The following is a 13,424-nucleotide window of genomic DNA, read 5'->3' as shown; positions in this document are numbered from 1 at the left end:
TAGCACTAACCCCGTAAAGAAAGTCCATTTTTGCACTATCCGCTTTCAAAATTTGATAAAATTAACGCCAACCTTTTAAACCTAATTTCTAATTGTAATTCCAATTTAACTTCAATTTCATTAATTTGACCAAAAAAGTTTCAATGTTACCTTTTCTTTTTCAACCTTTTTTTTTTCTGCCACCGGTTTTCGGTGTTGATTTTGTTTGATATTAATATTACTGTTCTTGACAGTAAAATTACTGTAAACTCAATAATATTACTGTCAACCAAACTAATATTTGTTTTTTGTTTTTTTAGGGTCTATTACAAATAAGTCCACATGGGCTACTTAATCATAAAAATCCAAACTATGTACAGAGTTGTGTAAAAGACTAAAATACCCCTCACATTTTAAAATGCTCTAATTTCATCATTTAAGTCAATTTAATCTCAATTTGACTCCAAATTTCACAAATTATTCAATTTTGACTCATAACCCAATTTGGACTACAATTTCGCCCCTCGGCCTCGATTAATTTTCTTGTTTTGTTTGTTTTTTTCTTTTTTTTTCTTTTTCTGCCGCCGTTGACCGGCAGTCAACGTCGGTCTCCAGCGGCGTTTATTTTTTTTTTCTTCAACATTTTTTGGCCCGTTTAAACAGTAATATTGTTGTGGTTGACAGTCCTATTAACTATATTATTGTTTAACACAATAATATTACTATATTACTTTCTAGCACACAATAACATTAACACAACAAAATCACTATTTTTGTGTAATAGAGTAATATTAATATGTTGATCGTTCAACAAAGACAAACATAATAAAATGTCAAAAGAATTAATATTGATGTGGTTTATGGTAATATTACTGTCAACCACAATACTGTTAATTCGTTTGACTTTATAATAGTTTATAAAAATTATGGGTGTACTCTTATATTTATAATATTTACACGTTTTCTCCATGTTCCCGTATCCATATTCTTAGAAAATGGAGTTTCCCGTTTCGATGTGTCCACGTTACCATGTTCGTGCTACATAGCTTGTTATATGGATGTATTTATTTTTATCTGTTTAAATTAGGGTTAAATGCACTTTACACCCCTAAAGTATACCCTATGTAACACTTACGCCTTAAAGTATCATTTGTAACACTTACCTCTTAAATTCTAATACCTTCAAATATTTTCTTTTATTAAAAAGAATAACTAAAAGAATAATTAAATTATACAACTAAAAAATCCGTTGGAAAAGGCAATATTTTAAAATATAAAAATATTATCTTGCGTTGGGTACATATTTAATAAATAACATCTAATTGTTATTGGACCAATTAATCGAATATATTCATATCGATAAATTTTAAGAAATCAATACATAAATAATAGTAATCTTAAGTATTCAAATTTATTTTAGTTCATTAATTTCTTAAAATATATTTTTATTCATTATTATAAAATATATATTACTTTCTAATTCTTTTCTAATAATTTAATTTGAGTTACTTTCATTTTTATGTGATTCAATAAATGCTAAAATGTCATGTTTATTATGTTTTAAACGTTAAAATATAGAATAATTGATGTTGAGGGGGTAAGTATTACAAATGATACTTCAAGGTAATGATGACAATTTAGCTCCCCCCGACGGATCCCCGCCCCGACCCGCCTCGAAAAAAATGGGGTGGGTATGGGGATTGATTTTTTTATAACCGTGTACACGGGTATGGGGACGGGTTTGCCTATACTCGCCCCGTACCCGCCCGCATTATATATATATATATATATATATATATATATATATATATATATATATATATATATATATATATATATATATATATATATATTTATATATTTGTTAATTATTATATTAAATATTAGCTATAAATGAGGATTTTTAGGTTTCGGTTATAATTAAATATTGGTTTGTTTGTTGAAATTGTTGAAAAACTAATAAACAATATACAAGAAATAAATATACAAGAAATAGAGAATAAAGTAGGGAGAATATGTAATATGTTATTCCATATCTTCAAGTGTACAACATACAATGCATTGCACCTAATTTATATGTGTAGAAAAGGTAGTCAAAGGTCATGAGTTACAAGACCTTAATGATGAATAATGGTGGATGTAAATAGGTTTAATGGAGAGTGTAATGGTGGTCATCCATAACCTCCAAGAATTCACAATAGAAATAAGCCTTTAAATTATAAGTAGATTGCATATTTATTTATTAAAAAAAATAAATGGGGAATTTTACCCGCCCCAGTACCCGTGAGGATTTTATGGAGCAGATATGGGGATTATTTTTGTAAAGTTCAAGGATTTGATGGAGATGGGGATGAGGATTTTTGTAGCGGGACGGAGATGCAGTTTGCAATACCCGCCCTATACCCACCCATTGTCATCCCAATTTGAAGTGGGTAAATGTTACAAGGGTGCAAAGTAAATTCAACACTTTAAATTATCACGAAAATTATGTTGCATCAACTATCAGTTTTGGTTTACAGTGATTGTATATTTGTATCTAGTGCAGCAAGAAAATACAATCCATTAGATGTTTGTAAACTTTAGTTCTTTAGTATTCGTCTTCACCGTTTTGAAAATGATTTCTGTTAGAACTTCGTTAGTGGTTCCACCATTTAAAACTAATTATGTTGGTAACCGGTTAATCCTATTAACATTAAATACCCTTATATCTTTTATAGTATACCCACACTATTATTTTACTTTTTTGTTTTTTGACTTTTTCAGTAAGGTTGAATAGAACTTAAAATACACTCATTCACAAGATATTCAATGTAAACGTGTAACAAAAAAAAATGTAATCCTAAAACTGTATTGTGTACCACTTTCTCCTTTAAGATCAATCACTACCTATAATTATATAAATATTTTATATTATAAATATGAATAATTAGCCTATTATTATTATTATCTATTGTATTACGGATGTTGATTCCTTATTATTCTATCTATCATTATCATTGTAATTTATTTGGACAAGTTACATTTTCTTTAAAAAAAAATTTGAGGATACATTTTCTTTTTAATCTTAAAGATACCTAATATGCATATTACCATCTATCTGACTATTCTCCTATTTTTCAATAATTATATTTAAAGAACTGCTAGTATCTTGATACTAAGTTGTTGTTTTTACTACTAATAATGTAATTTATGTATTTTATTTTACTTTCAATTAAAAAAAATCTGTAAAATATCTCGTTTGGTGTAATTTTATTTGCGCTAAAACTTTAATAATAATTAGCTAATGAAGTATCAAAAAAAAAAAAAAAAAAAAAAAAATTGAAACTTCATTTGGTAGAAGTAATTAATTTTGTTTGTTCCACATTCAAATCAAGATTTATGGTTGTGTTTTTGGTAACCTGTAAAATAAAAACTTAATACAAAATTCTAATAAAAATATACAGTTCGATTTGATTATATTCATATACTAAAAACCTTAAAATCTTATCACATATTTTTATTTATCTGTAGTTGATATACAATATACACTTCAATAAAACTTTAATTTGAAAAGGGATTCAGTCAGAAATTTTATAGCTATAATTAATTGCATGTAACAATTTGTTTTTTTTTTTCTTTCTAAAAATGACTAATATATCATCTAATATCCAATCTCTTCCACTCTGTATTCTATACACATATGATAGAAGAAAAAAGATGATTTTATCATTCAACTCTTTTAGAGAATACAGTAGTCATAATTTCTACAGGTAAATTAATCGAATTACAAGACTCCTTTGACAAAGCAGCTCTATTCCATGAGCTACCTTGTTTCCGCTTCTCAAAGTATGTTGAACTCGAAACTTCTCGAAGCTTGCTCCCAACCGTTTAATATCTTCGATGATGTTTCCATATACAACTCTAGAGTTCGAGTCCCCTCTAATGGTTGCAACAACAATATGTAATATGTATACACTACACTATCCATCAATAATATCGATATATAATTAAATTAAATTCACACAATAAATTCCCTTTGAATTTCATTCATTATATATTTATATTATACCTTTTTGCTTTTTTCCATGACTTACCTTTTTAAGTAATGACTATACATATTAGGGATTTTTGTGCATAAGTCCCCAACCAAGCATGTTTATTATTCTAGGTTTAGGATCTATATCTCTTTCATCAATAAGCCCATTCCTTTAATATCTCATATATAAAAGAAGGGGTAATGGCAAATAGGCCCATGACAAGGGCACTTAATTAAAAGAGGGACATCCAACTTTTTTGTTTTTCAAATAAATCCAACCCATTCAAACTTATTTGCAAATAAGGAAAATCTCTTTATATATACCAAAATTACCCCAAATTCATTGAAACCCAATTCAACTCCAATTTCATGATTTACACCCCAATTTAGCCCAATTTTATCAATTAACCAATTTTAACCCTAATTTCAATTTTGACCTGCCACCACCGGAGACCGCCGGTCTCCGGCGTTGACTCTTTTTTTTTTGAAATTTTTTTTTTCCTGAAATTTTTTTCCGGCCGGTCAACTGCCGTTGACCGCCGGGTCTCCGTCGTTGATTTTTTTTTTTTTTTTTTTATTTTGTTTTTTCTTAAAAAAAATATTTTAATTAATATTACTGTCTTGGCTGCTAAATTACAGTCTCCGGCAGTTATTTAACTGTCGAAGACAGTAATTTAACTGTTAATTGACTTTTTTGTTTTTTTTTTTTTTTCTTCAAAAATATTTTAATTAATATTACTGTATTCGTAGCTAAATTACTGTCTCCAGCAGTTATTTAACTGTCGGAGACAGTAATTTAACTGTTAATTGACTTTTTTATTCTTAAAAAAAATATTTTTAATTAATATTACTGTATTCGTTGCTAAATTACTGTCTCCGGCAGTTATTTAACTGTCGGAGACAGTAAGTTAACTGTTAATCGACTTTTTTTTTTTTTTTTTTTGTTTTTCCTTACAAAAAATTATTTTAATGAATATTACTGCCTTGGATGTTAAATTACTGTCTCCAACAGTAATTTAACTGTCTTAGACAATAATATTAATAATATTACTGTTCGGAAAAATAATATTACTGTCCCAAACAGTAATATTACTGTCTGAGACAGTAATTTAGTAGCCAAGACAGTAATATTAATTAAAATATTTTTTTTCTAAGAAAAACAATTCAAAAAAAAAAAAAAAAAAAGTCAACGCCGGAGACCGGCGGTCAACGGTGGTTGACCGGCCGGAAAAAAATTTCAGGAAAAAAAAAAGTTTCAAAAAAAAAAAAAAGAGACCGGCGGTCAACGCCGGAATCTGGCCGGAAAAAAAATATTTCAGAAAAAAAATTATTTTCTGAAAAAAAAAAAGTTTTGGGGGTTAATGTGATATATTTGTTTAAATTCGGGGTCAATGTGTAATATTAAGGAAGTTAGAGTATATGGGTGGAATTGATAAGAATTATATTATTGAGGGTATTTTAGACTAAAGACATGGGGATGGGCTTAATTGAGAAACTGTTTTTTTTTTGTGGACAAAAATGCATTTAAGTCCCATGTGATGGGCCTTTTTGCCATTTGCCCATAAAAGAAAGAAACGCTAGGGCAACCCTAAGAAACCCTAATGTCATATGTGTAATTTTTTTTTCAATTTTTAATCAAATTTTTATCTCCTTAATATTATTCTAAATATTATTTTCGAATTTTATCATATTTGTATCCCCTATATATTATTTTAAATATTATTTTTTAGTTTTATCAGATTTTTGTCTCCTAAATATTATTTTTTATTTTTATCAAATTTTTATCTCCTAAATATTATTATAAATAATATTTTTTAATTTTATCAAATTTATATTTCCTAACTATAATTTTAAATATAATTTTCAACTTTTAGCAGATTTTTATCTCTTAAATATTATTTTCGAATTTTATCAAATTTATATCTCCTAAATAATATTTTAAATATTTTTTTCGAGTTTTATCATGTTTTTTTTAATTTTTTATCTCCTAAATATTATTTTCGTTTTTTATCACCTATAAGTTTTGTTTTAGGATTTTTACATAATGAATTGTTGTTAGAAGTTTTATTGGATATTATGTTGTGTTTATTTTTATTTAGTTTTTTGAACTGAAATTAAGTAGTTATTAGTTTTACTTTTATCGACGTGGATGCTCTTATTTTCGAAAAATTATGAAAATTTTAGAAAATTTCGGCTAAGTTTTGAAATTTTAAAGCTTATGTGATTTCCATTTTTTTTCCGAAATTCCAAAATTTCCGGGCCTTTTGGAATTGTAATGAATTTTTAGATTCCGAAAATTTGGAATTGGAATTGGAATTAATTTTGTACTTCCGAAATTTTTTGGAAATTTTCCGAAAAAGCTAATTCCGATCCGATCCATCCGACATTCACCCCTAGACATAGTTGATGATTTTTTTCCTCATTCAAATTTTCAATCTACTGGTATTAGCTGATTCAATTCATTTGGAAAATTATTCAATAGTAAAGTTTTTTTTTTTTTTTTGTATAGTATACTTAATAATGTTCCGGTGATGAATTATTAATGAATGATTATAATAGAATTCTGATCATACGGTACATCAAACGTTTGTTTATATTCTTACAACATCAAAACAATGCAATTTGTTGTCCCGTTCATCAGACGGGTACAATTACTAGTTTATTATAAATTAAAGGAAACGTTCATGTATATTCCAATATTACCCTCAACCATTTATACCCAATTCTTAATTGTAACCCCAATTTACCAATTTTGTCCACAAAATCCAATTTTGACCACAAAAATTCAATTTTGACTTTTGTTTGGAGCATAATTTAATATGCTCCAATTTCATCTTTAACTTAATTTAATCTTAATTTGACCCCAAATTTCACAAATTATTCAATTTTGACCCAAAATTTTTTTTTTTCAAAAAAAAAAATTTCAAAATTTTTTTTTTGTCGCCGGATTCCGGCGTTGACTTTTTTTTTTTTTTTTTACCTTTTTCTTTTTTCTTTTCTTTTATTCCGGATTTTTTGGCCGGTTTCCGGCGGTCTCCGGCGTCGACTTTTTTTAGTGTTTTTTTAAGTTTTTTTTTTTTGGTTTGTTTTTGTTTTTTTTACGTCCGCTGCTAAACGTTGACCGTAATTGTGCTGTCACTGACAGTAATTTAACGTAATTACACTGTCAATGACAGTTAATTAACGTAATTATACTGTCATTGACAATACATTTATGTAATTGTGCTGCCGTTGACAGTAAATTAATGTAATATTATTATTATTATTATTTTTTTTTTGTTTGATTTGTTGACAAGTCAACGTAATTATATTACTGTCGTTGACAGTAAAATAACTGTAAACACAATAATATTACTCTCAACAACATCAATATTATTAGTTTTTTGGGTTTTTTGTTTTGTTTGAGTTATTCACGGAGTAACGTAATAATATTACTGTCTATTATTGTAATATTACTGTAAACACAATAATATTATTGTGGTTGACGGTAATATTACTATTGTTATAGTAATATTGCTGTCAACCACATCAATATTATTATTTTGTTTGGATTTTTTGTTTGTTTGAGTTATTCACGGAGTAACGTAATAATATTACTGTCTATTATTGTAATATTACTGTGGTTGACGGTAATATTACTGTTGTTATAGTAATATTACTGTCACTCACAGTAATATTAATTCTTTTGGTTTTTTTTTTATTATGTTTACCTTTGTTGAACGGTCAACATAGTAATATTACTCTATTACACAATAATAATGAGTTTTGTTGTGTTAATATTACTACTGTGCTAGAGATTAATATAGCAATATTACTATGTTAAACTGTAGTTTAGTTAATTTTACTGTGTTTAACAGTAAGATAGTTAATATTACTGTCAATCACAGCAATATTGTTGTTTAAACGAAAAAAAAAAAGTTACAGAAAGAAAGAAAAAAAAAAATAAAAAAAATCGAAAAAGTCAACGCCGGAAACCGGCGAAAAATTTCGGAAGAAGAAAAATAAAATAAAATAAAATTAAAAATGAAAAGTCAACGCCGGAATCCGGCGGGAAAAAAAGTTTTTGAAAAAAAAAATTGAAAAAAAAAATTTAGATCAAAATTGAATAATTTGTGAAATTTGGGTCAAATTGAGGTTAAATAAAGTTAAAGACGAAATTGGAGCATATTAAAGTATGAGGGGTTATTTTAATCCTTTGGCCTTATTGATAAAAGAGTTTTTTCTCTAGATCTCTTTATAAATAAGTACCCATTGATGGACTTATTTGTAAAGACCCCTACATATTATGTTACATTCTTTTTATTCATTATTTTTTAAGTAATGACTTGACGTATAGTATTCTTTTTTATAAGAATAAAACTTTTTGAATCATAAGTGAAAGGCATTTTTTTTTCTTATGAAATTAAATTATGCTTGATTCTTTGAATAATATGGTGAAAACTTATCTTCACGCAAAGTAATTTAAATGATTCTAAATATACATTTTTCTTTTTTATCTTTTACTCCACATAATTCTGCAAAGTGGTTTTTTTTTAATGAAAGTCTTTTTGCAGTTCTTGGAAATTGTAAAGAAAATTTCAACCTAAATAATGATAAAAACACCATCATTTCGCATAAATTTAATTCCTAAACCTAAAAATTCGATCAACCTAAATAAGAAGAAAAATCATTTATAGGAAATTCAATATTATGAAAAACTGTAGAACAAACTCACTTTATAAAGCTGAAAATTCCGAGAAGTAGCCGTTTTATTTCAATGGTAAATGTTTTGTTGTGATGGACACCAAAATTTTCTATTTTGCAAGAAAAATTTGAAAAGCAAATAAAAAAATAAATGATAACCTAAAAAAAAAACATAAAAAAGATGAAGACAGTACCTTCATTAAAGTGAACTCCTTGTACAAGACTCTAACTCCGTATCTTTGTATCACATATGAATTTTGCAAATGTAATTACCAACTGTTGAACGAAGAACTTATAGAAATAAAAAGGGAGATATATGTTTTGGTTAGTACACGAAATGTGAAAGTGGAGAACTCGGTGAACTCACCAAATTGTGGAAGTGGAGATAAATTGCATTATTTCTTTCAACTTTACATATGATCAACTTTATAATAGCAATCAAGTACATACTTATCACGTAAACCGTTTTTTTTCTCATTCATTCTCCAACTCTTCAAATTCTTTTACTCATTCTCAATTAAGGTGAAATCAATTGCTTATCACATGTACCTATTAATTTGTAGATGCACCTCTACGTGTGGAGTTATTGATTATTATTATTTTTATTTCACTAATTAATTTTACTAACTTAATCACCTACACCACTTTTGTCGATCAAAAAATGGAAGAAACCCAATGATATTCGTCCTTTTATAGATAAAAAAATAATAATAAAATAAATAAGTAAAATAGTATAGAATAGATATGATATAGATAGATTAAAAAACTCTAAAAGTTGCATCTATGATTATATTTATCTTTAAATTTTCAACAAATTTTCTTGTTCGCTTCTCTAATTGAAATTTTAGGAACTTATAAAATATGTATGAAATAAATATATATTCTAATCTAAAAACTCCCAAATTCATTAGTTCATGTTATAAATATTTTCCTTATTGTTTGCTATACTTCTAATATATTTCAACTTCTAAATAATGAAAATACAAAAAGAAAAAATAATAAATACTATACAAAAAAAAAAAAAGGAAAATCCTGCCATTTCCGGCTCCGAGCTTTGCCATTCAATCTGATAGAACACCCAAAACCGTAATCAGCCCAATCCAGTCGGCTCAACTCCACTTCTACTTCACCATTTGCTGGCCGGGTTTAACTCTATGGATTTAAGAAAAATGGGGAGGTGAAATGGAGGATTTCGGAAACCTATGGGGAATGTCTGGTTTCGGTTGTGTGGAGATGAGGAGTGAGTCGAGGAGTTCAACCCACCAAACTTTTGTAATTTCTTCATCAAATTGTCATAATTCAAAAACTGTCCCTGGTTTTACTAGTGATCGTGCGCAACTTCAACTAGTTCCGTACATGGATTCTCTCATTCATTAGTTGAATGCTAGCAAAACTCATGCGCGAGGCAATACCAGGTTTCTAGTAATAGTCGAAAAACCATGCATTGAAGTGAACTAGCCCTGAAGCTGAAGCTATTAAAAGTGACTGTTAACTATATCAATAATAAAACTACCACATAGAAATAAAAGCAAATAGGCTAGAAAACATTAGTATGTGAAGTGAGATATCACGGGTATTCAATACCCGACATTTGAAACAATTCTTAGAGCTACACTCACAGCAGTAGCAGTGTCATTCAATAAACACAAGACTTGGAATCTTAAGCCCACTTCACATAAACGGGAATCCAAAATATTGAATATACTAATTTATTTAAGGTTTGAAATAACTAATATTGGTTTCTCAGCTCCGCATACATAATGAGGAAAAAAACAACAAAAATATTGCATGTAAGAAAGAATTTCATGCTTATGAGAGATAGTGTGACAATGTGAAAATCGAAGTTCCCAACAAAATTCGTGAGTTGGGGGTATCAAGGATAGTAACCAGTAAAAGTGAAACCCCTTCCAATAATCTCACCGGCACAAAACCAAGCAAAACATTCAATACCAAAAAGAGCAGCAATGCCAGCATCCTCAACTTTGAGCTCCTGCCTGTGCTTCCACATGTTCTTTACGTAATCTATTTCCTTCCAGAATGACTCTGTTCTCCCTGGAATGCTGCAATATATATATATATGTAACACTAATGATAACTTATTCCTTTGCCATTACATTTAGGGTCCATTTGGATGGAGGGATTTGATTTGGGGAATGGATTTGAAATGACTCCAATTTTGGAGTCATTTGAAATCCATCACTATTGCTCCAAAATCAACTAAAAAGAAAGGGTGGGGATTTGAAATCCATCTCCAAATCCCTCAATCCAAACAAGTCCGAGGGATTTGTTATTATGGATTTGAAATCCCTCCCCCAAATCCCTCCATCCAAATGCACCCTTAGAGAAATCGAAGATTCAAAATGCAGTACATAAATCTAGCACAGCTCAGCAAGTTAATCGAACAAACTAAATAACAATATGGTTACTACAATCTTTTCCATCTGACGGACAACCCCATACAAAATTGGCAATAGATGATGACAGTTCCAATTCAACGCCAACACAATTAAATGCCTTAAATATCAACATCTTAGCTTTATGATCGTTTAACTTGGCATCTCTGCCATACAATTACTTGATTATAATAATATGCATTTATGCTCCACTGTCATCTAAATCATGCAAAGGTGGCTGCCTACAGAAACTAAAACGATTCAAAAATTAACAGCCCATAATTCCATAATTACTTTTAATGACTTAGATGCCTCTAAAAAGTCCTCAAATTGAAATCTTTGAAATTCAGGAACCTTTAAAAAAAATACCAAGCTCAATTTCCTGTTATGCAAATGCTTATCAATAACAATTCACGTGTAGTCAGTGGCGAGGCCAGAAATTATCGTGAGGGGGGGCTTAAACACATCGGGGGTTCGGGGGCAGAGCCCCCGAATTTTTTTTTGCTATCAAAGAAATATAACATGAAAATTTGATATGAATTTTTTTTTCCCTGCATTTTCAGAAGATAATACCAAAACGAATCGCGAAAGCTAAATTGCTATAAAAATCTAACAAACATGAATATCAAATCGATTATAAAAAAAATTAATCAATGGACTTCGAATTAATATTCATTATGAAAAGTAAGATAAAAGAGAAGACGTCAAACGTTAATTGATCGCTGGTGTGCGTTCGATCGCCGGTGGGTAGCAATTTAACCGCCATAAGTGCGACTATGCGATAGAACAAAGTTTTTTTTTTCTTTTTCAAAGAACGAGAATTTAGTTGGGAAATAGAAGACGATGACAAGTCAGACGTGAAAGGGGGTTTTGAGAAGTGAGGCGACTTTGAATAAATGGGCTTAAGTGAATTAAAAATAAGTGAATAAAATAATATAATTTGGTAGGCTAAAAAATAAAATAAAAAGTATTTTATATATATATATATATATATATATATATGTATATATATATATATATATATATATATATATATATATATATATATATATATATATATATACATATATATAGTAGAGAAAGTTTTGGAAGTGAGGGGGGGCTTGAGTCCACCCTAGCCCTTGGGTGGACTCGCCCCTGCGTGTAGTTCACATTTCTTGAATTTCAAGACATGCAAATTGCAAAGCATTTGGTAATTTACGTCAGTACACTAACAATCATAGATAAAAATGATTGTGATCGCAACCTTAAAAAGGAAGGAATTCACAACTTCTGAACCATCTCCGACTGAGGCACACACAGTCCAACAAAATTAACAGTTGAAATCATGCAGAAGAAAAAAAAAAGATGAACACATAGGAACTCGGTCACCTCAAACAGAACCACCTCGCAAAAAAAGAAACAAAAAAAAAAAAAAGGAGGAGAGAGTTTATAGGAGAAGGAAGTGGATAAGTAACCTGGCAAGACGAGTGTAAAAGAGTTGCTTGGCTAATTCATTACAAGTCTCGACAGTTGGTGGTTCTTTCACATATTGTTTATTTTGCTCCAACATTTGCTTGTAGTAGGTTGTCCCATGCTTCGACACAAATTGTGTTGCCTGACAAGCCTTTGACTGCAATTGATGTAACTTCGATGCCATTATATCCCAAACTCAATTCTACACATTAAACAAACATATCACGAATAAATAAATGTTTAATCAATAAGAAATTTACTATTCATCCGTAGGCTAGAATGCACAAATTACTCATGCTCGAGTGGAATGCCTGCAGATATTGGAAGTATCTATCTATCTATCTAGTATCACAACCCTTAAAACCATGAAAGGACAAACAATTCTCTTATTTTGAACAAACCAAAATGGAAATCCTCTAACAATTACAAACCACAACTGAACATTGACAATGAGATCAATAGAGAGATGTCACTCTACCACAATAATTGTCATTTCAGTTGAATCGTAAACAGAATTATTCTCCTCCAACAGAAAACATTTCTCGTTATCTCTTTCCTCAGAATAATACGAAATCAGTTAATAGATCATCATAACTGGGTATAAATAATTCAGCATACATAACGACTCAAACCCTAAAACTCAGTACTAAATAGAAAATAGATCGGAGAAATACGGCCAAAACCCAAGAAACAAAACTCTGATAAATCAAAAAAATAATTGATAGATCGAAGGGTAACTGAATCTTCATTTACCTTTCGTTGGAACTTGAAAGGGAAGCTGTGGTTGAGATGAACAGACGAACAGCCCAACGGGTTTTACCTTTTCTCGCCGCTAAGCTCTTGTTGGAGAGAGAGAAAGAAAGAGGAGGGCTTGTCGCATCAAGTGAAATATAAAATAA

At 29.2% G+C, this 13,424-nt stretch overlaps 1 protein-coding gene across 1 annotated transcript; it reads right to left on the bottom strand.

Moving 5' to 3' along the window:
* Window positions 1-10,370: 10,370 nt before the first annotated feature.
* Window positions 10,371-13,424, bottom strand: LOC105974508 (uncharacterized). Its single transcript, XM_012999621.2, has 3 exons — window positions 13,279-13,424; window positions 12,528-12,727; window positions 10,371-10,737 (listed from the first exon to the last, which is right to left on the bottom strand). Exons 2-3 carry the CDS (start codon window positions 12,707-12,709, stop codon window positions 10,551-10,553), a joined length of 369 nt encoding a protein of 122 aa, XP_012855075.2. The 5' UTR covers window positions 12,710-12,727; window positions 13,279-13,424; the 3' UTR covers window positions 10,371-10,550.

Source organism: Erythranthe guttata, chromosome 4, assembly GCF_056151865.1.
Source record: "Erythranthe guttata isolate IM_541 chromosome 4, IM_541, whole genome shotgun sequence".
Classification (NCBI taxonomy): Eukaryota; Viridiplantae; Streptophyta; class Magnoliopsida; order Lamiales; family Phrymaceae; genus Erythranthe; species Erythranthe guttata.
Note: the sequence above shows the minus strand (reverse complement) of the source record. Positions and strands in the feature narration are given on the sequence as shown.